A 26,520-nucleotide genomic window follows, 5' to 3' on the forward strand; every position below is an offset into this window, starting at 1 on the left:
CTTATTATTATTTTACAAGAACGATGTGATGTGAGAACATGCAGATACGTTGTTTATATTGCTGTGTGTAGCCTGTAGTGTAGAAGTAGAAGCGTGCTGTTTGAGGGAGAAAAGTTTCACAGGCATCGAAGGGTCTGGTCTTTTTTATGTTATTTGACTAAACTTTTATTATATTACAGTACTTATTTATTTCTTAACACGATGAGTGCCTTAAAATAATTATCACAACACTGGTAAGGCTTATTCAGATTTCCTCATTCTCTGAATTATCATTATAAAAATAAAAACAATTCAGAAATTAATTATATAATTATATTTTAAATGTGACGCAAATATATATATTTTTTCTACAATAGCAACAGTGTTTACCACAGCAAGACCACTTTAGCCTGTAAACTCAATAATATCTCTCTGGAAGTAAACGTAAAAATATCAATGTCAATAAAAAAATGCATAATATACCTGACAACAAAGTGCAGTGTGAAGGAGATGAATAACAAATGTGGCCTGTCATTTGTTTACATTGCAAAGGTGTTCAATTTTAGACAACAACAGCAATAATAATAATATTAATCACTAAATTCGATTTTATCATTTGAAATTTTAGGGCTGTGACGGTGGCAGATTTTTACCACCGCAGTGGTAATGGACCAACAACCGACGATGTTGCGGTGTTGATATTTTTCCGGACTATAAGTCGCACCTGAGTATGAGTCGCATCAGTCCAAAAATACGTCATGACGAGGAAAAAAACATATATAAGTCGCACTGGACTATAAGTCGCATTTATGTAGAACCAAGAGAAAACATTACCGTCTCCAGCCGTGAGAGGGCGCTCTATGTCTTCAGTGTAGACTACAGGAGAACTGAGCAGCATAGAGCGCCCTCTCACGGCTGGAGACGGTAATGTTTTCTCTTGGTTCATGTCAAATTAATTTTGATAAATAAGTTGCACCTGACTATAAGTCGCAGGACCAGCCAAACTATGAATAAAAGTGTGACTTATAGTCCGGAAAATACGGTGTATGTAAATAATCGCTGTACATACAGGCAATATTGACTTGTAGCCTAAATGATTAACTAACAATCTGGCCAACAAAGTTCTTTATTTGAAGCAAATTCTGCAAGAAAGATGACTTACTGAAAAAGTGTTGGTGCTTAAAGTGTTAAAGTGTAAAATTAAACTTAAAACATCTAAAAGATAAATGAAATAAAAAGAAAATTTAAATTAAGTGTTTTAAGGGCTTCAAACGGAACATCTTATGGCTCAGTGTCTTATGGACTATCCTGGATTGCGATCACATGCCCCTCGGATGGCCAACTCCTGTAGTTTGGTCTTCTTGATCTTTGGCCTTGGCTAAACCAGCTGGCCACCCTCTCTCTAGCAGCGAAATCTTCCAGACCTGGCCCCTCTACACTGATTCTGATCAGATCTTTACTGTGTCTGAATGAAGGATGATTTGAACAGCTAAACACTGGAGGAGGAAACTACCAAACTGGTTCTGTGTTTGCATCACACCAATGTTCATCTATTTTGTGAGGGCAAATTAAGAAGTTATTCATTATGAAGGCTATATTTAAAATAAACTGGTAATATTTTTCTTCAGAACCATAAAAAATTTAGCTAAATCTATTTATTGTCCTTATTGCTTGTGTACATACCTAAAGTATCACCCAGCAGAGACTCCAAATTCTCTTCTCCAAAGCTGTTGATGCGCAGGGGCTGCTGGTGCATCTGTAGGGGAAGTCCTCTCACCACACCCTTCAGATCCTCAGCCACCCCACCTGGACCCGCTCCCATCGAGCCCTCCCCACCCTCCAGGACCGGAGACTGCAGCCCGCGGTGCGCCATTGGAGGTCCACTGAAGAACGATGGGGGGAAGGAGGCTTGAGGGTGGATGGGGGCCTGCATTCGGAGGGGAGGTCGTGATAGACCGTACTGCTGTGGAAACTGGCTGTTCCCGTGGTGAGGGGGGAAACCGGGATGCGGGGGGCCCAGGTGGAAGTTGAGGGCCCTCTGGGCCTGCGGGTCTTTGCGTATGAGGCGACTGCCAGGGAAGCCCATGTTGGACTGGGGCTCTGGACTCTTATTCTGCACCGACTCGGAGTCTCCCTGTGGGGAGGAGAAAGTACAATCATTACAGACATGTGATGCTAATGGAGGGTGTAAAAGAGTAGGAGAACTGAAGTGTTTTGAGCATGCATGGGACGAGTGAAGATAGATGGTCCATGTTACAAGTGCTCTTGTGGGAAGGCGTAGTGGGCGGCTCCTTTGATTTATTTCAGATTAAACCGGGAAGGACGTAGGATAGATAGATACAAAAAGAGCATGAGCAGATGGATGGTACCTGTTTTTCCTTCAGCTCAGGAGCTTTCCTCTCAGGTGTCAGCAGCCTACAATGCTCCGTTTTCCCATTAATGTCGATCTTCCCTAAAGAATGACAACAAATCAGCACAATACAACCCCAAAAGACAGAGTTCACCAAGTTCAAAAACATTTACAATGTAATGTTAGTGAAAGTTAAGGCAAAGTATGAACTATTATGTTTTTCCACTGCATGGTACAGTTCGGTTCACTTTTACGTTACCAAAACGTGATGTGTAAACTTATTTTGATAATCGATTAGTTGACCGATTATTTTTCCGATTAATCGGATAACAAAAGTAATGTCCAACAACAGATATTTCAGCACAGTGAATGTTTTTGTGTTGAATAGCGTCTCCCTCTCTGTGTTGGGTCTGTTTAACACGTGCGACTGCCTTGTCAGCGCTCTTTAAGTAAAGAGTTCAAGGCTTTTATGCAAAAATAGAAAGGCTTGCGTGAATTTATGACATTTACAGATAAGGACATGACCGTTATCTGAAAGTTTTTTTGTGCTGAGAACGCACACATGTATCTCTCAATGCAACTGACAGGCAAGCCATTACGCTAATGCATCAGCTTGAATCTTAAAATAAAGATTTCTCATGTTTTTGGCAGCTTGGATCACATACTTTTCCTGCAGGAGCTCATTCGGTTTCCTCCACTATTTTTAGATGCATTATGTAAATAGAAATGCATTATTCAGTGCTGTAATTTGATGCGACCGGCTGCAGTTGTACGGTGCACTGTGGGCAGACCCAACTAATCGATAATGAGAATAGCTGTCGATGATTTTCATTATCGATAATAATCAAGTTTATCGATTAGTTGTTGCGACATTGTTTTGAATCTTTCACAAAAGCATCTGTCAAAATAAGAGTTGCATATTTTATCCTTTAAACCATCCAGACCACCTTGTCCCATTGAGTTTAACTGCATTATTGCCAAATATTTCGGGCCATTTTACAATTTTTGTAATTCTCTAACAAAAACACCCAACTCACTTAAACTAGCCCAAACTAAAATGGTTAGTTTTCTTTAAATATACATTTATCAGCATCTGTGCTCCCTGGGATTCAAACCCATGACCTTGGTGTTGCTAATGGCACATATCAGTTGAGCAACTGGTATTGTCAAAATGGAAGTCACTATATACCATTTCCACTGGGCTCTTGAAGTAGCTCTTTCTCAGAGGAAGGCTGCTGGTTCAGGCCTAGAGGAGACGGGTGATTGAAGCCATACAGCACAGGTGAGGTGCGACTGGCTGCCGGCCGCAGGTTGAGGTTGTACGCAGCCATGGCGGCCTGATGACTTATGATGCGAGGATCCATAGCAAAACGGCTCTGGTAGCCAGACCATGGCAACTGGTGAAGAGAAGGTGAAGTGAGGGTCATATAAGTGTACATGTGCATTACAAGGAAATACATTTAGGTTGGAGATACAAGGGCCTCCAAATTCCAACTGATAGTAAAAAGAACATGAGAACAGGCTGAAACATCTAAAAAATGTACAGGTTATGAACAATGTTACACAGCAAGAGAAAGAAGTACAGAACGTACTGGAAGAGGCATGGGCACCACCATATTGCCCCCATAGACAGCGGGCACATAGAGGATGTTGGCTCCGGGGTCGATTCTTTGAACAGGGCTTGGTGATTTGCCGGAGGCTGGAGCTCCTGCTCCTGGTGGAGTAAAGGCCTGAATCGGGTTTCCCATCAACACAGCAGCATTTGGCTGAACTGAAGATACAAACACCGACCAAAACTGAGAATATAGGATTCAAATGCTATGTCCTACTTTACAATATTACATTAATACTCTTGGATGGTAAAGCAGTAGAACCAGAATCATTTCTGACTATTGCTCTTTTGTATTGTATCGTGATGAAGTAGGTGAAATCCAACAATTGGCAACTAGACATTTAGCAAACACATTCATCCTAAGCAACCTGGAGAACACTGATTAAATACATTTTCTAGCCATTTTTCCTTTAATTCGCACATTTGCTAGACCCTTAACCCAAATGTGGGTTTTTTTCCCTGTTAACAAGCAAGAAAATGTGTGATAATTAAAAAAAATGGCACTTTTGGTTCTATCTGTTGGCAACACCAAAAGGCTCTTGGCAAAAAATACTTGCACATGTGTGATCAATAGTTATATTAAAACTCTTCAGGTCTCATTTATGCACTGATTTAATTAGAATCTCTACTCTAAATCTGTAGATCACATAGATTATTAGCACTCACATTAGATAAGAGATGAATGTACAGTATTCACACAAAACCATTAATTGTGTGGACTTCCAGGATAACTTTGTAAATGGGGGTCAAATGAATCATACCCAAGACACTATTTATTGGTGGAACAAGATCCTTTTAAGAACACGTACAGGTGAAAATAAATAAATAAATAAATAAATAAATAAATAAATAAATAAATAAATAAATAAATATATATATATATATATATATATATAGCATAAAGAAAATGAAGCATATTTTTTTAGAACCATCAATATTGCACTGTTAACTTAATGACAATAAAGGACATTTACTTCATAAATCATACGTCAAAGTAATACATTAAATAATAAAAAATAACATTTAAATAAAAAATGTATTTTATGACTGAGTATAACCTGAACATGTTCTTGATATGTAATGCGAGTCACCCAATATAAATTTGTGTGCAGTTCCTTTGTGTAAACCCTGGTTTTCCTAAAGACCTTTTGCTCAGTAAGACACTGCTCTGATCTAAAAGCTCTAGTGTGAAAATGTGCCCTGATACACACTTATCTTTAACAATTTCAGGGTCATCCCTGCTTCAGACAGTTTGAAGCCCAGAATCTTTACACTACAGCCACCCCCAAAATGTCCTCATGAGCGCTGAACAGCACACACCTGGCCCAAGTCATCTGCAATCCAAGGAAGTAATTCAGGGAGAATTGGCGCTGCTGCCACACATTATTGGCGGGATCATGTTTTGATTGGGGCGAGAAATGAGGCTGGAAGGAAGTTGGATACACTTGACTGATCACTCTTGGATTCCTTTTATGCTCTCGCTCTCCGTCCGCTCTTTCTGCCTCGACAATCACTCGAGCAGCGCTCCACAAACTAATGACCTCGATTTGTTCTGACAGCACTGTCACATCACGCCAATAATATCCTCAAACTCTCCAATCAGAGGTCAAAGGCTGTGAAAACATCTCCTTCATGAGGGGCAATTCAGCTGCTGACCTCTCTGTCACATTCTCCACGTAACTGCTCGATATGAATGTAAAGCAGGTAAACTCTGACCACCTCAAGTTCATCTTAAGTGTCTATCTATACACAGGTTTAACACTATATTACCTGCTGCCAACACACCAGTGCCAAAGCATGCAATGTTAAAGTGGAAAAGTATTTAAGATGGTAGAATTGGAAATACACTACTGTGATTGCATGTACAGTACTTGCTACTATTTGCCATAAACAACAACAACAACTACACTACTTTGGTGAATTTCAATATGATATGGATTCCTTCAATGCTGTCTTCATGAACATTTTGAAACTTTAGTGTTTTGGTGGACAGAAATCTCTCGGGTTTTATTAAAAACCTTTAAGTCATTCGTTTGCAACAACATGAGGGTGAGTAAATGATGAGGATTTTCATTCCTGGTTGAAAATTCCTATTTAAATACACAAATAGCATTCAATAACTGAAAAAAACACCTTCATACACAAGTTATACCAAACATTAGGATATTATTATGATTATAAGGATATTACAATCCTAGTATATACACAATAAATCAATTGTGCCAATCCTAGTGTATATGATAAATCAATACATTAAAGTAATTTTAGTTTGAACTATTAATTTAAATATACACTAATTATACAACACCAGTTTTTATTCAATTTCTATTTCACCAATCCTAGTATGTGTTAAATATCAACAATGTCAACTCCTATGAAAACAGTTGAATCTGACATTATTAATGTATTGATTCTAATACATAAGTAAATTATTATTAAAAAAAATGTTTACATAAAAAATATTTATAATGCATTTATATTATTATTTTGACTTCCTTTTCTTGTACAAATTACTTATCTGATTATTATATTATTATTAGTGTTCCTCTAGCTCAAGTGGTAGAGCATTGCGTTATCAAGCAAGGGTTGCGGGTTTGATGAACAAGGTTGTGGGTTCGATTCCCCGGGAACACATAATAGGTAAAAATTGATAGCCTGAATGCACTGTAAGTTGCCTTTGATAAAAGCTTCTGCTAAATGCATAAACGTTATTAATATTATTATTGATACAGCTGTTTTGAATATTACAATTAATAACAATAACATCCAGTATGTGGTATTTTGACAGTACTTATGCAATAACGAAGACCAATGCTTGCTTTTTCCCCTCTGGATTTGGTTGTTGGTTTGTTAACCATTAGATTTGTTTTTCTGCCAACACATTTAATACTTGCACACAAACTGACAGGTATTGATGTGATAACGCTATCATAATAACCTTACGCTGTAGCAATTTAGAGCTAGAGAACATGTAATGAGAGCACAATCGCCCAATTCAGAGAATCCTGGGTGAAAACATTCAAACCTTCAAGAACAAGAGGTCAAAGAGAGAGACACACTTACCAAAGCCTTCAGGGGGGAAGGGTTCAGTGTGATTGGCCAGCTGTCCTTTTGCCTGTAGAGGAAGAGGAGGGTTTGAGTGAATCAGTGCAAGAGGATGAAGAAGCGTGCATAGGGTAAGTGAGGGGGAAGGGGGTCTTCCGCATCTAGTGTGATAACTATAGTCACAGGCTCAGGGGGCCGTGCTTCCCCTTTCTTTGGGGAAGAGCATCGCTGTGAGGCAGCACTGATTTGTCAAAACGTTTACAATGGTTTACTTCCACATGGTCAGGGAAATCACGTCTGAGATGTTCTTGATACGTTTGTTGGCGAGTTTGCTCCACGTGGGTGGAGTTTCAGTAAAACGAGGGCAGAGGGCGGTTTGAGGAGGCGGTTGGGAGCGCGCACAGATGATTTCCAAGAAAAACACAGCACTAACTGCAAAGATAATCAGTGGATCGAGTGGAACAAACTCTTGTTCTTGGTGCCTGAATTACAGCACTGCAACGTACAAAAAAAAAACAGTGCTTGGATTTTTATTTTTTTTTGTGCTGCCATCGACTTCCAAATCAGTCTGTTGATGCGAACCGTTCGGAAAGTGACATTTTTTTTAAACAGATCAATGTGGTTGAGTGCATACAGAATGACATGCTGACAGCATCAATGCATAATTGAGGTGTTCTGCTGGCAGCTCTGGGGTCAACCACTGATCATGCTATTATTTCAACAGCATGTTTCTGTACAAAGCCTGGGACAATTACAGCACAAAAAAAATGGGGATGTACCTGTCAAGTGTTGGATGAAATCAATGGAAATGTCTATAATTATCACACTCCAATCAAGATACATCAGAGATGACCAAAACATGGTGGTAATTTGGTCAAGAATTGGGTTCTTGAGTTCTTCCCTCCTTGGTCTGTATGGCAAATGCTTGTTCTGGACCGAGATTGATATCATTGCTATTTTGGTTTGGTTTAAGTTGCTGTGGTGAAATCATTGGTATTGTATTAAGGGTACAAACATTGCGAAAACTGGGTGAGCGGTAAGCAAAATCAAAACAAGAAATGTTTATATGGAATAATACCCATATTTTCGGCTTGGTCACTTGAGCACATGCATGTGACAGGAAGTGCGCAAGATTGTCTCATATCTTAAAAAGGCCAAATCTCAGTGCCCTGCAAGGACTAGTTCACCCACAATTTTTACATTTGCTTAAATTCTCTCACCCTCATCTTTATGGGAACAAATTTGGAGAAACTCAGCATTACATTACCTGCTCAGCAATGGATCCTCTGCAGTGAATGGGTGCCGTCAAAATGAGTCCAAACAGCTGATAAAAACTTGACAATAATTCACACGACTCCTGTTCATCGATTAATGTATTGTGAAGAGAAAAGCTGTGTGTATTTTTTAAAAAAACAACTAAAAAACAAATCCATTAAGGCATTTTAACTTGAAACCACTGCTACTAAAATAGGAGTCATTAATCCATAACAACACTTCCTCCAGTGAGAAACTCCACCCCGTTGTCTCTCACATCAAAATCCACCCAAATAATTGTATCTATTTGAAACAGTGCTTCATCTGCGCATATTTCTCTCCTGATTCAGATGAAATTACTTTTTCACTGAAGCAAGCAATATTATGGATAAAACACCCATATTTTGTCCAGAAGCAACAGTTTCTCGATGATGGATTTGTTTCCTACAAACATACAGCTATTCACTTCAGTCATTAACTGATGGACTGAAGTCATGTGGATTATTGTGATGTTTTTTTTTTATCAGCTGTTTGGACTCCAAATGTCACGCTCTTTGCACACTGAAATGATTTCCCCCAAGAAACAGTATAACATTTTCGGCTAATGTCAAATTTTCGGTGACCTATTTTTTAGACGCACACTAAAAGCACACCATCTATAGTATCACTTCAGAAAGGCATTTATGTCTAAGCACATCCCATCATTCATCGCGATAAGGAACTCACGAAGCCCAATATCGTGACATGTCGAGAAAACCTGAAGTTCAATTAATTGCATATTACAAATATTATTTTTTTTTGTGTAGAGTATGCATATTTTTTAAAAATAGTATCTGTAAACTAAATCTGAAAAGCATTGTAAATAGGCTTGTTAAACATGACTTGAGCTGTTTTTTTGAGATTCACTAATAAAACATTTGGGACGTTGCAGCCACTAAATCGAGCAGCCAATAATCCTCTATAGCTAGTCCAAATGAAACGGAAGTGGGTGGGGAGAAACAGATACAAATTTGAGCTACAGAAACAAGGGGGAAGAGGAAGTCTCCTCACTCATCTATTTTGGCATGTTTACCTTTCTCCCCTTAGGGCTGAGGATTGATTGATTAAGTTTCCATGACGTTTGAGAGAATATTCATGAACTAATGTTCCATTATTTTACAAGTATAGAAGCAATATAAAAATATATGTTGAAATTTATCATAGTATATATTGACTAAAATTAATGAATAGGCTACTTGTTTGCTTCCTGTTTGTTTTAATGGTAAGTAGAAGATGTGACTGTTCCAGACATTACTCCACACAGAGAACATACCATCACATCACTAAATATTGTAGTGTATTTAGTTAAACTCCGTACTATAATTTATTTTAGGAAACCATTTAGGTTGAACAGTATTATTCCGGTGACGAAATATACAAAAATTGAATAAATTGAATTAAAAACAGATTAATCCTTAAAATTGAAGTTACTGAAGTTATTAAGTCAAGAGCATTGAGTGATTTTCTTTTGTTATTCGATTAATATTTATGACAGACAACACAGCTTTATTAGGCTGCTATCACTTTAAGACTGACTGCACCTGTTTAATACACTGATACACAAGAGTTATCCATCTTAACCGTTTACATTCACTTAAGGAAAAATTGACTGTTTATGAGGATACTTGCAAGGTCTTTGATTAGGCAAGTGACAATTCTATCAACTGTTCCCAAACGCGAACTTAAGTCTCATATCGCAGTGTGCAGCAACTCTCTTGAAGAGCAGACAAGATGCGCTGATGTGAAGCCCGTTTTCAAATGACTAGTTTGATGTGATATTTTATCTACCGTATTTTCCGAACTATAAGTCGTACTTTTTTTCTTCATAGTTTGGCTGGTCCTGCAACTTATAGTCAGGTGCGACTTATTTATCAAAATTAATTTGACATGAACCGAGAGAAATTAACCAAGAGAAATTAACCAATAGAAAACATTACCGTCTCCAGCCGCGAGAGGGCGCTCTATGCTGCTCAGTGCTCCTGTAGTCTACACTGAAAACATAGAGCGCCCTCTCACGGCTGTAGACGGTAATTTTTTCTCTTGGTTCTAAATAAATGCGACTTATAGTCCAGTGCGACTTATGTTTTTTTTTCTGTAGCAGGAATTTCCTGCCTTATAAACCTGAAGGAACGTGTAAAACTGTGTGATATAATGCACGATCCTGCACTGAAATTCAGGACCTGATTGAAAATCTACTCTATTATACAGAGGTCCGGAAATAAATTTCCATGACTTCGCCAGGTTTTTCCAAGACCCTGTGATTGGCATATTATTCGTTCTTAGGGGGCGATAGCTCATTTTGCATACAGACAGATACTTTCTGCCAGTCGCAGAGTCAAACCCTTTTAACCCCTTACTAGTAACCCCCCTTTTTTGGCATGGAGACCGAAATTACATACCCAAAATAAAAAGGTTTCTGCTCATGATTCTTTCTGACTAGATACATAATCAACCTTTGTTCACAAAGCTGACACTTTAAAGTTTACTGTTCAGGAATCAGAATCACTCAGACTGTTATGATAATAGAGATATATAAGCTCAAACATAAAAACAAAAATAAAAATATTAAAAACATATGTTTTAAATGTATTTAAAAAAATGTTGATGTAGGAAATGAGTTTGAAAACACAGTGTAGCTAAGGCCACAAGTCTTCCAAGACTTCATAAAAAATTTCATAATCGAATCTGTAAAACTGTGAATTTTATGAAATATTTTCTAAGGCCATGTCATGTGTGTTTTTAGAGAAGGCTAATCAGATTGATTTATGGCCCTTGTCATCTCTGTAAGATCTCACATGTAAACTTTCCTGTGCTCTTTGTGTATGTTTCACTGTTGAAAACTGCCTGAATCATGATTGTATTGTTCTCACCAAACGGTTCTTTCACACCTCCGCCAAGTATGACACATTATCCGCATTATTCTTTTATCATTATTCTTTTGTTTTTATTCCACCTTTATTAGCCTTGATTGTGGTTTTTCAGGCTTTACAAAGCAACAAAGCAGCGATCTCACTTCAGTCTCTCTTTGCATTTAGCCCTTATTTATCAAAAGTCTTACTATAAAAATACAACAAAACATTTTCTTACGACCTTACGTGAATTATTGAGACAAAAATGCATTATGAAGAAGAAAAGCACCTGCTATTAGTAGCATTGGTGCTAACGTTAGCATCAAGCTACATCTGACAATTTATGAAATTATTAGTACACTTTTACTCAAAACTCACTTTAAACCCCGATCGAGTGTTTATAATAACTTCCTTTAGCGATCAGGGGTGGAATTTGGTCGTTTACTGTTGTAAAAATATGTTATTTGTAGCCTTTTTCATCGCTGCACAAGTTAGCATTTCCGATGTACATTTTCGATTTTTTTTATAAAAACGCCCCAGATCTCAAGAAATTCTCATACCAAGCTTTACTATCGTAATCGCGGGTTTATTATTCGGATATTTTGTGTGTACAGAGGTGTTTCAGTGTTGTTTTGGCCAGATAACTACCAGGAAGTGTGCAGGAAGCATGTGACACGATGGGGCGGTGTCCAGATATGAAACTCTAAGATTGATGTTTGAAAGACCCAATCAGAGTCTGAGTCACACACCGCACGAGCTGTGACTACTGCACGCACACAGAGATCGCTGGGAGAGGCTGTTTATCATCTGATCGCGTAAATCCGTGGAAAATGAATAGAAATGACGATTCTGTCTGAAGAAATATGAAGTAAACATCAGTAAATATATCCATATATCTCCGCAGATATGCATCTTTGGTCTGTAAATCCTTATTGACGCTGTTCAGTGAGTCTATGTGAACACAAATAAACCGCTCTTGACGTGACTGAATATGAGTGAGTTGTGAATTTCTATTCAAAATGTGGCATAATACGGATTTATTATTTTGCACTCCTGACATAAATCACTAAATATCTGTCACTGCAACAATGTTTTATCAAAATATTGGTCAAATATCGAAGCTTGAGTCTTTAAACTTTCCATTGATGCACAGTTTGTCCAGATGAAGTAAGGCAGTGATGTTAAATGTGCTGTGAAGGTGAAACAATAATAAACTGGGGCCGTCAGCGATGTTTGCACGCAAAGGGGTTAATAATGTCAGCGGGGGAGAGCGTGCATGACTCCACATCACAGCACGCCATAACAATCCCTCCGCAGTGGATGCCACTGACCGTGTCCGAGCAGACGCTGTAACTGTCAGGTCCTTCTTTCCGGGCACGACAGATGAACTGAGATGAGATATAAAATTGGCCCATTTAGTAGGAATTTCTTGTATTGTGAGGACGCCTGAAGGTGCTATAAACCCAATTGTGAAGTTGTGTAAAACAGAAGAGAAACTTAATAAAATCAAGAGTCTGGATTGTTCTTGGTTTTGTCTTTCTTCAAATCTCTAAGTAATCTGATTATTAGTGTTTGGGAGGTTTTGTATGAAGACTCATACCTTGGGTGGAGAGTGCTGGTGCTTGCCGGGACCCTGGGGATGTTGCGAGCGCAGGGCACGAGGGATGAACTCTGGGGCCAGCGGGTTGAGTACGTAGGTCTTTTTCAGCTCCAGCGCCTCCAGCTGGATTTTAATCTGTTCAAAGGTGATGCCGTGGAGACTCTGGTTTTCATGACAGATGGAGATGAAGGTCTCCCAGAACTTTCTGTGAAGGACCAAATGGATGCAGAGATTGAGTAAAAACAGCACGCATCACTAAACAGGGCTGATATCTGATGTCCCTCACTATACATGTGCCACCAACACAAAAGAAAACCAAGAAAGTTCAATCTAGAGCAGAAGTTCCCCAACTTTATGCTAGGACCCACCTAGAGATTCTTAAGAGCAACATATTTTTTAAAAAGCTAAATCTGAATGTAAAAAGTATATTCTGATGCCAAAGCCATTATAAAAGCTACCTACTGAATTGTGATTGGGATTTTCCCACTTGATTCTATTTAACACTTACAAAAGAAAGACAGTATTGCTTCAAAAACCCATGGTTACTATGCTTTGGCTATAATAAAACCATGGTTAATTTTCATTAGGGACGCCAAATTTACCCCAAAGCTTCAACATGAATCTTTTGCTGCTGGATCAAGGCTCATGCACTCACAATCTAGTTGTAACTACTTCAGCCTGATTGTTAAGCCACAGGCAAAACCATTGAAAGCATTTGTCCCAAAATCACACGCAGCCCACTGACAGAAATAAACCACTTTACCACAACCTTTCACATTACTCGTGACTAATTAACTCCCAAACACCAATTGGGCTTTCCAATTCCACAAAAATAGAGAAGAATTTAAGAAAGCATTTTGGATATTCCTTCAGCGCACGCAGTTTTCCGCCTGTGTGTGAAATACAAAGTGATTTTTAAACCAGAAATACAGTGCTTTGTTGTGATGCACCGCTACATGCTTGTAGACTAGCTTGTTGCTCGAGTTAGTCAGAAAACTACTTTCAGGCAATTACTCTCGAGTACAGATTTCCATTCGGAGAATCCCCAGGGGGTAAAAACATCCATTATTAATCCAGATGCTGCTCGCATTCAGACTGGAGCTACTGACTCGGTCAAGAGTGAAAACAATAGAGTCCGTGCACCATTGAACATCAAGTTATTGAGTTACAAATGAATCAGTCACACAAGCTGGTTAAGACGCAACTTCAGAAACCAAATCTGATCTCACGGCTGACTGGTAAAGCCACACTGACACACGGAAGGCAGAATATGACTGATTCTCCCCCTAATAGCTGTATTTCATATCGCTGCGGCTTGAAAGGGCAAAATTCACAACCTGACTCCAGTGACATCAGTCTCAAACAATCTCAGACCTCCACCGTGACTCCGGGCTGGAGAAACCCAATGCCTCACCGCGTAATTTAGCGGCTGATCTCTCCTGCTTCTGAAAACCGCACATGGGGATCTTGTAGCATTCGAAGCTGCAAGAATTTGGCGAGTTTATGGTTGATAAGAGATGCTTGAAGATAATTCACAGGTTGGGATCGCTTGAGAGGCACTTTCTAGTAAAGAGGGGGCCATGAGGGGCCAAAATGTTTTATCCGTGAACCATTATCGGGAGTTGGCATTTCTGAAGTGTGGATTCAACACCTCATACTTTCAAGTGTTTTATAAAAGAAAACTTTTAAAAGTCAATGTAGATTTGGAGACACTTTTGTGCTCAGCAAAGAAATCAAAAGTACATCCCCAGGTCTGTAGGTACTTCAGAAACTACGACGACCCTACGTTTAGGTGCCATTTGTAGTGCATAATTCAATCTTGAAGTACACTAATTGATGATTATGTGAATATGGTATAAATGTAAGGGTTTAGCACTTCTTGTCGGTTTACTGCGCAATCCTCTAAGCAACAACTCAAGCAGACGTGCTATACTTTACCGTCCCTGATGGGTAATCTGTCCAGATCTCAGCAACGTGACGCACTTTTACATCTTCCAGTGTCACACACAACAACACGAGCAATGTCAGCACCATACAGTTCGAGACGTCAAGCGGAGTTAGTGTTCGCAATACATGCCAACTCCACGAGCAATAGTTTGTGCCCCCTCCTCCTCAAACAGCAGAACTCATTTCAGATGATATGATGAGGCCTTGAGGAAGCAGAACTGATTGAACTAATCAGGAGCTTGATGAGGACTTGACAGGCTGAAGCTACAGTGACAGACTGAATTAGATGCAAAACCGCTTGTAGACAGTGGATCTCTTAAACTGATAGCACCATAACACCCATGTCAGAGAACCGTCACAAAGAGCTAAAACACAAGAGGTCAAAGGTCACAGAGAGACCTGCTTGCTAGATAACATCACTCACCGTCTGCTCTATTGAATTTTAATACCTTTGCTATTAGGGCTAGGTTTCAATTTATATTAAAAATGAATCAATCATTAATTGTGCTCTTCGTTTGGACAATCAGGGAACACTATGCACGATTTACTAGCTGCTTATTATCATGCATATTTATGACAATGGAATTTAAATGTGGTCACTTGAAATTTAAACGTGTTACCATTGATTCTTAAATCCATGGATGATAGTTTAATCAATACTTGGGAGAAACAAAAAAATACTAGCATACTTCATGTTACATACTCAATAATGCCTACTGCTTTTTTTGTGTACAAATAGTATTCGAAATGTACAGAATCAAGTGCATTGTGGGATATAGCATCGCACCCACTGTGCACAGATAATGTGAACAAATTCACAAGACCGTTTTCACAGAAGCAAAACATTTCTGAGATTCCAAACAAAGACAGATCTGCAGACACGGCTGTGCATTGAGAGCGTGATCAAAAAAACTCGCCGCCTTTCAACGAATGGACAAAAACATGAGAGCATGGTTCACTTAAGCTTGAACTACTGGAGAGAATTCATGAATCAATATTGCACTGGCATCAGAATTAAAACCAATGCTGTCAAATGCAGTTGATGTCCCATGGGCTTACTGTTGCAAAGAAACTTATATAAAAGCTTTTGAAAAAAAATAATAAATCCCATCTGTTAAACAGTGGGTGAAAGAAACTGTAACCGTATGACATTTAGAAAAATATGGTACTTTTTGTTAAACATATTGGATCACTTATAAGATTTGTCTTTTTGCAATGTCTTGACAAGCGTACGTAGAGCACCCATTGGTGTACCATTACTTAGGTCCCTAGGGGTCTTTCTGCCTCTTTGTATTTGCGTTTATTACTATATTTATTAATTTCTTTGATTTCCAATCTAGAATCATGAGAGTTGTGAAGAAAAGAGCTAGATTAATCAATAATCATATTGGTTGTTGATTATTTCATCGATTCGTCTCTCAAACAGACGGCAGTGATGGTAAACGAGTGCATTGGCTTCACACTGTCCTCCTGAGAGAACCCTGAAGAGAGGTGCCACACGATTTGATGTCTCTTCTGTAGACGGAATGTCTGAAGATCGTGTTAGTCGAAGCTGACAGTGGTGAAGTGCATGATGGGAAGGCAGAGGGACAGCTCTTCCTATGGGGACATTGACTACGCAGGTACTCCCCGAAACCAGACAGCAACGAGCCACTGTCTGCCCAGCGCACACATCCAGACAGGTCTACCCACAAATCATAAAGCCCCATTCACAACAGTTTAGGTTAGGCTTACCTGCAGCGTCCCACCGAGCAGAGAGCGATGGGGTCTCCCACCACGGCCACCAGGGACTGCGCTCGAGTGATGGCGGTGTTCAGCAGCTTGTAGTTGGACAGGAAGCCGTAGTCCAGGTCTTCGGTGGAGTCCTCCACCAGCTGCTCTTTCCTCTTGATGGCCGTCTGCTTGTGTTTGCAGGTGTGACGGGTGCGAACGGTGCTCAAGAACAGCACGCGGAACTGCTTACCTACAGACAGCAGATGCTACGTGTCATTAGCATGTTGGTAATGGTGCTACCTGAAGTCATCAAACACGAAACCAACATAAAACAGCATTTGCAAAACACCTGGATGTACATTTGTTCCCCATCCAACTCTTTTGTCAGACACCAAACTCACATTTGGCAGGTGATATTGCTGTCGGATAAACTTGCTCTTTCTGCCACCCTCCTGGTCTAAAACCTAGTGATCTTCCACTGGGGGCACATTCCAGATGCGAAGATTTGTCTAATGTTTGGCTTCTCAATTATATTGAAGATTCCTTACTTTGACAAAATTGAGAGGTAGCATCAAATGTTTCCTTCTGCAGAAAGGCAATCTCTCTAATTGGGTCGGTGAAAAATCGGAGACTATAAACTATTAGGGCTGTGAGATTAATCGTATTTTAGTCATGAGCATGATTTCTGCTCTTTGATATTTGCCCCGCTAGTTATTTATTCTCAAAATGAGTTTATTTTTTTCCATTTTGACATTTTTGTTATTTTGCATTGCTATCTATCAAATCTGAGGTTGCCAGATGTCAAGTGCTTAGTCCCCCAATAACAGATTGTGTCTTTTCTTCCCTCCATTGCAATATTCTACTCAAATGAAATGTATAAAGTTGTGGTAAAACGAATAGCGTAGTGATGTATGACGCACAGCTCACACAGTCACTTTCAAACCAAGAAGCTTTCCGCTGGTCAAAGCACCAAACCTGCACAACCAACTTGAACCCTTTGCAATATCTGTGCTTGGAAATCTTTCACCTTCATTATCTTCTGGATTGCGTAGATGCCTATTGAAATTACTGGATTCCACCTGCAAAATTTCACTGAGCAACTTTGATTGCACCTTAATGGAGCCAATCTATATTCCTTCACAAGGTCACCTGTACCATTTCCTAAACCTGTGACATAATAACAAGTATAGTACATTTTGACTAAACTTCTCACTTTACAAGACATTAATTGTTGGCATGGAGTGGTGTGGATTACTTGTGGATTATTGTGATTTTTTTATCAGCTGTTTGGACTCATTCTGACGGCACCCATACACTGCAGTTAATTCACTGATTTAATGCTGAATCTCTCCAAATCTGTTCCTATTAAGAAACAAGCTAATCTACATCTCGGATGGCCTAACTACCATACATTTCCTCAAGAAACGATATAACTTATGCAATTTCGATGTATTAAAATGCACTGTAGATGTGGCATCTTTCACTCACCCTGGACATTCAGCACTCTCTCCACGCTGACCTCTGGCATCCTCTTTTTGCGGAGCTCGGCTCTGATTCGGAAGACCTGGTCGGCGTAGGGCGAGACCACGCCGATACTCCCCTCGTCCAGCTTCCCCCAGGCCACGGGCCACTTCTTCCTCATCTCCTCCACCCGCTCCACTATCTCAAACACCTGCAGAAGGACAGAGCATTCCCAACAGATTCTCAGTGATAACCCTCCAATATGCACACACATCCATTCAACTGGGAACAAGGCTCGTTTACACCAATTCCAGCACAATAAAAACTCCATCTAATGGATCGGAAGCGCAAACAAATATTGGGGTCACCTCGGCGTTGTTGTAGTAAGCCGTGCTGTTCTTCTCTTGCACATCTTCTCCGCGGGCAGTGAAGAAGGTCAGAGGGTAGAAGTCCTTATGGGGCGGCTGCTTCCCGCTGGCCATCAGTTTGCCCTCGTAGAAGAGCTCAGACGTATAGCTGCGGTCAGCCAGAACACACCGTCAGCACTTAGGGCCTTAAAAAGGTCATCCAGCTCCTCTTTAAACTATCAAGAGCTATAACTCTTAAAGATTCAAATCTCTGCATATATACTCGAACACATTCTGCATTGGCCGAATTGAATATTACCCACTCAAACGTTCCACAGCACAAAAATATGTAGATTGTATGCAAAATGATTACAGAAAAAACTGACTTCATGTAAATTTCTGCGCTGAAGACAGCCATATCCATTTTAATTAACAATTTGACATCCAAGCTCTCCAATCAAGGATGCTTTATTCATTTTTCTGACTTCTCAAGGGTTGGGGGACAGTTCGGGGGGGCTATTAGCGAATGCTTGAATGCATCAAAAACAAACTGGCACTCAATTTCCAAAGCAGTGTGCCATCTTTGATCTGTTTTGTCGGATTTCAATCTCAAAACACATGACTGGATGTCCAAACAGGAATTTACCGCAAATGTGTTACTGTTAGCATCGACTGTTCTGTCTGTGTGTGTGTGTGGCTTTAAGCCTCAATTTTTGCATGCAGTGCCTTGTCTTGTCCCGGAGGAAAATAGTCTCGTTTTACATATAATAAATCATGGATTGACTGCTCCCAGGATGATTACGTTTTACGATCAGACAGATTTACATAAAGTAATTTAAGAATACACAGCGGGGCTCAAAGTCTGCGGGAGGAAACCGGAGCACCTGGCGTAAACCGCTGAGGACCTGTTAAACTAATAAAAGTTATGCAAAATGAATAAGGAAGATTAGTAAGACTGTACAATGAGGTTCAATTAGTTAACACCAAACTAAATTATTTAACATAATATGTTACAAATGCATTGCTCGTTGTTCTTTCATGCATAGACCAACACTAACATATAGGAGCTTATTGTGAAGTATTATTCTGCACTATTTCGAAGTCATTCGTGACACTGATAATGAGACTCCTTCGTTCAGATGGTCAGATTCTCGTTTCTTATTACTTATTTTGCTCTCCTAACGATGCACAGTTATTTAGTTGCCATTTATTATTTGGCTTTAGATTGCATTATGCATGTCCTTGTAGTTGAGAACCACTAATTTATGTCATGCATATAAGAGATCTACATAAAAACCAACCCAAAAGGCTGAAGCACAACTGGAGAGAGAAGCAGACAGGAAGAGTGACAGCGCGAGGGAATCTGTTGTGTAATTACGTCTGCAGCAACACGGACCGAACGCTTTGTGTGTTTGCATGTCTGTCTCTCCTCGGGAAGAGCGGTGTGAAAAAGTTCACACCTACTTGATGATTGCCTCATGGGAGCGGTAGTTTTCGCACAGCAGGATCCTGCAGGGGTACTCGGATGGGTAGTGCTCGTACAGCCGGTCCAGCAGAGACATGTGCAGATTCCTCTCCCGCGCAAACTCACTGTACACAAACGGACTGAGCTGCAAGACAGGAAAGCTCAGAGTCACTCTTAAATGTGTTACACTAGACAGAGGCCTTTGGGTTCACTGAGCTCAAGTCAGTCTTGATTTTTCTTTTGGATGCAATAGTTCTTGTACCTAATGTTATTGTTAATAACTGATGTCATTGGTTGTTGACCTATTTCAGTCATTCAAGTGCAGTTCCTGTCTCTTTGAATGGATTTGGGGGACATCAAATTATCTAAAGTTGTTCGATTACATTTCAGATTGCAAATCACCAATGAAATTTGACAACAAAGACCTCATAAATGCGGTTTCTTATGCTCTTATTTTTCACACTGTTTCAATAGCAAACAGCTTCTAACAGCGGCTGCAGTGACATGATGACTTTACCCATTAGTGATTGGCTCTTTTTATTCAGAAGGCGGGACTATTCGGCCATGTTCTCCCATTCTCATTAGTGATTGGCTCTTTTTATTCGGAAGGCGGGACTATTCAGCCATGTTCTCCCATTATCATTATTGATTGGATCTTTTTATTCAGAAGGCGGGACTATTCAGCCATTCTTATTAGTGATTGGCTCTTTTTATTCAGAAGGCGGGACTATTCAGCCATGTTCTCCCATTCTTAAGTAAAAGGAACGCACCATCTTTGTATAACTATATCTCATCTTTACTCTCTAGATACCAGATACCATACTGGTCAACAGCTACTAAAGGAATGACTGTCTAATCTATTCCTAACGCATGAGGAAGCACAGCTGGGGCGTGAGATGAATTATTAAGGCAGAAGGAAGTGTTGGTGGTGGTGATGAGGTTTCTATCTAAAAGCCATATAGTTAGAGGCCCATTGGTTCAAGTCGGGCTGAGGCGGAGTGAGACAGTGACGTGACACGGTCTGCAGAGTGAGGGCAGCGAGGGGAGACAGGATGTGACTGCAACAAAACTCATGTTTTTCTGTTTGTATACCAAAAAGACATGGACGCCACTTTTTAGAGCGGATGTCATCACTCAGGTACCTGCATATGGTCCCCTGCCAGGACGATCCGGGTGCTCTTATTGGCCAACGCCAGCGGCATTATGGTCTCGCACTCCATAGCCTGGGCTGCCTCATCCAACAGGATGTGTGTGAAGATCCCTTTAGAAACACACACGGGAATGGAATATTCATTACATGGAGCTTCCCAGGAGAAGGCGTCAATAATAAAACACACACACACACACACACACAGCAGCCATTAACCCAAAAGGCTCTGCCACAGAGGAGGTTGTGCACGCACCATCTCACGGGAACAGGTGTATTGTTTGTAGTTTGAGTGCAGGTGTGTGATTGACACACAACTCACAGAGGTGTTAATAATGGTAAACATGCCTTTATTATTTTAACTAAATGTGCTTATGTGCTTTTGTTCTTCTAGAAGACATTCTGAATCAATCTGGAAATCAATAAAGTCAGATATATGTGACCCTGGACCACGAAACTTAAGTGTCTTAAGTGTCAATTTTTTCAAAATGGAAAATGGAAAATCATCTGAAAGCTGAATAAATAAGTTTTCCATTGATGCATGGTTTATTAGGATCAGGCAATATTTGGCTGAGACAGAAAATCTTGAATCTGAGGGTGCAAAAAAATCTAAATAGTGAGAAAATCGCCTTTAAAGTTGTCCAAATGCATTAGCAATGCATATTACGAACTAAAAATTAAGTTTTTATATATTTACGGTAGGAGATATACATCATACCTTTATGGAACAATGTCTTTACCTAACATCCTAATGATTTTTGGCATAAAAGAAAAATCTATAATTTTGACCCATAGTGTTTTTTTGGCTGCTACTTAAAATATACCCCGTGACTTAAGCCTGCTTTTGTGCTCCAGGGTCACATATGTCAATAGTCCTATGTGTACTACAAGATACACAAACCCCAAAATGTTTGGCACTGGAGGGAATAAGCTTTCACCCTTCAAACACATTGGTGTGATGTCAGAAATCAGCAGGAATGACTGCTAACTAAACTGCTAAGAAACGTGTGAAGACAAACCAAAGATGAAAAGACGACAGCGTTGGATGTGAATGATGCAGAGTGTGTTAGACAGACAAGACGGGTCTCTTAGCAACAGATGATCCTGTGCGCAGACACACAGGAGGAAATGAGCCTCTCCGAATAAACTGCTGCGGACCCCGCTGTATCGCTCCCGCAGGAGGGGTTTAATGCGCTCGTGTCCAGCTGTGCCACGTTTCTGTCATGTCTCTCTTTCTATATGTGTGTGTTTGTGTGTTCACCTGGCTCCAGGTCGAGCTGGCAGAGGTACTGGGACGTGCTGAGCGTGACCACAACCACACGGTGGCGCTCTACATCCTGTCGCGTGGGCATCTGGAAGGTGAAGTACGCTCCGGAGATCAGGCAGTACTGCTGCACCAGAGGGTGCACCGTCTTCACCCAGCGGTTCCTGAAATAAACCCTGAACACACACACACACAAATGGGATGGTTCACCCAAAAAAAATGAAGATTCTGTTATTTCCTCCCCCAAAACCATAGAAGAGATTTCAGTCCATCCACTGAAAGTACACTCAACCAAAACTTTGCTGTATCAAAAACTTATGAAACCAATCCTTTTTATTAGAAACGCATGAACTGATGAACTGTGCATTATAAGACCAGGTTTATTGATCAAGAAATTAATATCTTCTTGTCAGCACAAGGCCAAATTTTGAGATGCTAAAAGAGAGACAACAGAGGAACACACTCGTGTGGGTGGTGTGCCAATGTGGCCTTGAACTGAGAGAAAACAACACAGTTTGAAAATACTCCGGGTGACTAACAGCATCAAAATTGCATAACATATCTCCTTCCACAACATCCAGCTTTCAAATCATTCAACGCCATGCAATCCTGTCCAATCACTTTTGTTTTATTCAATTTAGCTTATATTTATTACAGCGTTAGCTTTAGTAATTTTCCTACTTCAGTATAAGCTTATTTTCAGTTAGTTTCCACAGCGAGAATTGTGATTGCATTTTTTTTTTTTTTTTTAGCAAACAATGACAGTGACAGTGTTACCTGAGAGGGCGTGCGTGTGGATTGCCAGCCTCCACGTATGGATGAAAGTAATCTTTAATGTACAGATCTGCTGCACTGTTTGAATGTGTACAGATCAGAACCCTGAAACAAAGAGAGAACAGCAGCCATCAGGACAAATGATCAAAAAAATCAAGTTCAGCTCCTCTGTTCTTCAAGACGATTCCTCACGATCACCGAGGACTGTGTCGGGATCTATACAAGTTAAGCTCCACATCTGTGAAAAATTCATTTTGTCTCTCAAAACACACTTTTCCACTTACAATGGAAGTCTATGGTGTTTAAAGTTAGAACTGTCCAAACAAGGTCAGTAAGCAATTGTTTAACACTAAAAGTGTGGGTATATTTTTGAAGTGTGCATTTTAATGTTTATCATTGTATAATGTCTTGCCTAATAGACTTCCTTCATAAATGCATTATTGTAAAGTAGTGGTAATACTCCTGTGTCTTTTTTTTTATGTCGTTTTAGTAATTTAGTCAAGTTATACTGTTTTTAGTTTGGTAAATGTTTTTAAATCGCCAATGTCTGAGGATTTAGGTTTAGTATTAATCAAATGGAAACTACACATTATAAATCATGATCTCAACTGTTGTCAAGAGATCTGGACAAAATTACTGCAATTTCACCTATAAGCAAAAATAATCTAGTTTCCGTTTTTATAGTATCATCATATAAATGAACACACGGCATTATGAAAACTGGTCGAAATCAAAAGCTTAACCTGACATTTCTAATATTAATTCCAATCATTTCGAATTGTTTGTGGTTTTATATTGAAGCAACAACAAACATAGAGCTGCGCGATTAATCGAACTTGATTGTCATGCGCATTTTGTTACCAAAGCAAGTTCTCTAATCAGCAGTAAATCATCATCACATGCTTTCAGATGGAGCAGCATTTACTACACAGAGCTGTAGTTCACTGACAAGTTAGAGAAAAGAAAAAAAATATCGCAGATTTTATTGCGCGATTATGAAATCAAAGAAATCATTCGCGATAATGAAAGCCGTTTGCATAGCTTCTCAAGTAAATACTGCTCCATCTGAAATCATGTGAAAATACCACATTTAATAACATATTTTGACTCCAAAATCTTCTGTTTCTTCAGCTGCATGCATTTCCTTGATTTCTTCTTCGAGGCATATTTAGATTTCCAGCGTGAGAGCGCCCTCTGGCCTTCGGATGGAGATTTACTGCTGATCACAGAACCGTGCTTCTCTGAAAGGTTCACATGACAATCACAGCTTCTCTCGAATCGCGATCACGATTTCATTTTGATTTATCGTGCAGCCCTACACAAAAAGTATCGCAGCACAGAGGTTGCACAAGTACATTTACCAGCAACCACACACAAAAGCAAACAATATAGTCGAGATCCATGTTTGGATTTAGTAATTCATCACTGAGAAGGTTTAATAGCAGATTTATACAGCAAACAGCACTGGTTTATAGATCTGTTTTCAGATAACCAGCATTATTTACACAGGTAAAGTGCATTACTCATGGTTGCAAAGATTAAAGTAAAACGCTGGGGAAGAAAAGCTTTTGGCACCTGGCAACCCTAAGCTTGAAAACCACATTTTCTTTACCTTTTTTTGTAAAAAAAAAGAGTTGTTATTTTTTAAACTATATTTTAGTTTCCATTAACCAAACTGCATACTGATGTAGTCACAGTTACTGTGTAATGACATCATCCTCTTATTCGTCTCGTCTTAAGTCATGGAAAAAAAGCTGTCTATGGATATTCTCCATCGGTATTTGGCAGCCCGTGTAAATGCGTTTCACATACAGTGGGGATGACTGGAAATGATTTTCTATGGCAAATTTCTTTAAGGCTGCCCCTGTAAAGCAAGCTTTTCCTGCTCACCGTGTCTCGGGCTGCTTGAGGATGTGTTTGACAGCCTGGGCCAGCGTGAAGGTCTTGCCTGTGCCGTAGGGTCCGATGATGAGCACTGGCGGGAGGCTGATGGAGAGGGGGGTGGTGATGGCCAGAATAGCCTCCTTCTGCTTGGCGTTCAGACGGGGATCCAGCTGCTCATCCCACTGCCTGTGGCACCCAGGAAGAACAACTTACACACTGGCTACAAATGCGCCGCCAACACACACAAGCAGATATTATTCATGTCCTCTGTCATTTTAGGTGCTTATAAAACCAAGAAGACAGTCTTTTTTAGACAAGGGACTACTGCAAGCAGATCTCCAGATGTGTGTGTAAAACTCACTTGTTTGGGTCTTTGTGTGTCTGCTCGTACCTGTTGGGACTCCAGGGGATTGTGGGAGTGAGGCTGACATCTGGAAACAGGATCCCATTATCACGGACGCGATCCAGAGCATAGTGCATCTCACACAGAGGAAGCCTGTTCAGCTGAAACTGCAGCTCCACCTTGCATCCACACACACACACACACACACACACACACCTGCTGTTCAAACAGACTCTGCCAAGACTTTCTGGGTTTATTTGAACGCTCTTTTCTAGCAGCGCCTGCCATGTGCTACAGACAACACATCTAACAGACGACTGAAAATGCCTTTCAGAGAAATGGTTTTCAATAGAGTAAAATAAACATTGTTTGAATGTGGTACAAAACTACCTTCATGTCCTTCCAAACACATTGCTGTTGTCAGTGGGACACAAAAGGAGAAGTGCAGGCTGCTCTTTCCCATTCAATGAAAGCGAATGTGGATTGAGGTTTTTAAGCTCCAAAGTAATCAGAAATGCTTTATTACAAATCCTCGGAAACCACACAATACCATTCCACCATTTGGGGTAGGTTAGATAAAAATATAACTAAATATTCAGCAAGGACCAATTAAATTGAACGAAAGTGGCAGTAAAAAAATATATAGATTTTGAAAAAATGCCATTCTTCTGAACTTACTATTCAACAAAGATTGTCAAAAAAGCTGCACAGCAGTTTTAAACATTAATGCACTGCAAATAAAATAAAGGAAGATTTTCTTAGTATTATTTACTTGCTTTCTACTACAAATATCTAAATATTCTTGAATCAAGATATTTACTTGAGAAGCAAAATGACTTTAGATAGTCATTACTGGAAAAATGTTTTTGCCAATGTAGAGAGAAAAATAGTCTTTACTTTAAGGTAAATCAAGAATATTTGTCTTGCCCCATTGGCAAAAATCTTCTCAATATTTTCCTAATTTCTTTTTATATAAGTCCTTTTGCTTCTGGTATCTTAATTTAAGAATGTTTAGATATACTCAGAAAAACAATAAGAAATGTTTCTTAAAGCAGAAAAGCATATTATGATGATTTCTGAAGGTTAATGTGATGCTAAGACTGGAGCAACGATGCTGAAAATACAGCTTTGTCATATGAAAAAGTTGAATATTTTAAAATAGAAAAATTGTATTTGATATATGAGCAACAGACTGAAACCACACGGTTCCAGAAGACTTGGAATACACATACACTAAATACTTTGTAGACATCGCTTTCACAGAAGAAAATAATTCATACAGGTTTAGAATAACCCGAGGGTAATTAAATAACACAATTCTCATTTCTAGGTGAACTGAACCCTCTCCCTAGGCTTGGGAGGGTTACTTTAAAAATGTATTCCACTACAGTTACTAATTACTTAATGATAAAGTATTCAGTAAAGTAATCCAAGAACCACAGTAAGT

At 39.6% G+C, this 26,520-nt stretch overlaps 1 protein-coding gene across 2 annotated transcripts in view; it reads right to left on the reverse strand.

Moving 5' to 3' along the window:
• Positions 1-26,520, reverse strand: part of LOC113052516 (probable helicase with zinc finger domain) — a 45,040-nt gene that overhangs the window by 7,111 nt on the left and 11,409 nt on the right. For both annotated transcript variants that reach the window (XM_026216936.1, XM_026216930.1), the window contains exons 13-27: positions 25,122-25,252; positions 24,737-24,916; positions 22,850-22,951; positions 22,070-22,248; positions 20,804-20,922; positions 19,661-19,806; positions 18,218-18,365; positions 17,877-18,060; positions 16,410-16,638; positions 12,729-12,933; positions 7,005-7,056; positions 3,922-4,100; positions 3,519-3,726; positions 2,349-2,431; positions 1,663-2,113 (exon numbers count right to left, since the gene is read on the reverse strand). In XM_026216936.1, coding sequence (XP_026072721.1) covers positions 1,663-2,113; positions 2,349-2,431; positions 3,519-3,726; positions 3,922-4,100; positions 7,005-7,056; positions 12,729-12,933; positions 16,410-16,638; positions 17,877-18,060; positions 18,218-18,365; positions 19,661-19,806; positions 20,804-20,922; positions 22,070-22,248; positions 22,850-22,951; positions 24,737-24,916; positions 25,122-25,252 — 2,596 coding nt within the window. The remainder of the gene's footprint in view (positions 1-1,662; positions 2,114-2,348; positions 2,432-3,518; positions 3,727-3,921; positions 4,101-7,004; positions 7,057-12,728; positions 12,934-16,409; positions 16,639-17,876; positions 18,061-18,217; positions 18,366-19,660; positions 19,807-20,803; positions 20,923-22,069; positions 22,249-22,849; positions 22,952-24,736; positions 24,917-25,121; positions 25,253-26,520) is intronic.

Source organism: Carassius auratus, chromosome 3 (assembly GCF_003368295.1).
Source record: "Carassius auratus strain Wakin chromosome 3, ASM336829v1, whole genome shotgun sequence".
Classification (NCBI taxonomy): Eukaryota; Metazoa; Chordata; class Actinopteri; order Cypriniformes; family Cyprinidae; genus Carassius; species Carassius auratus.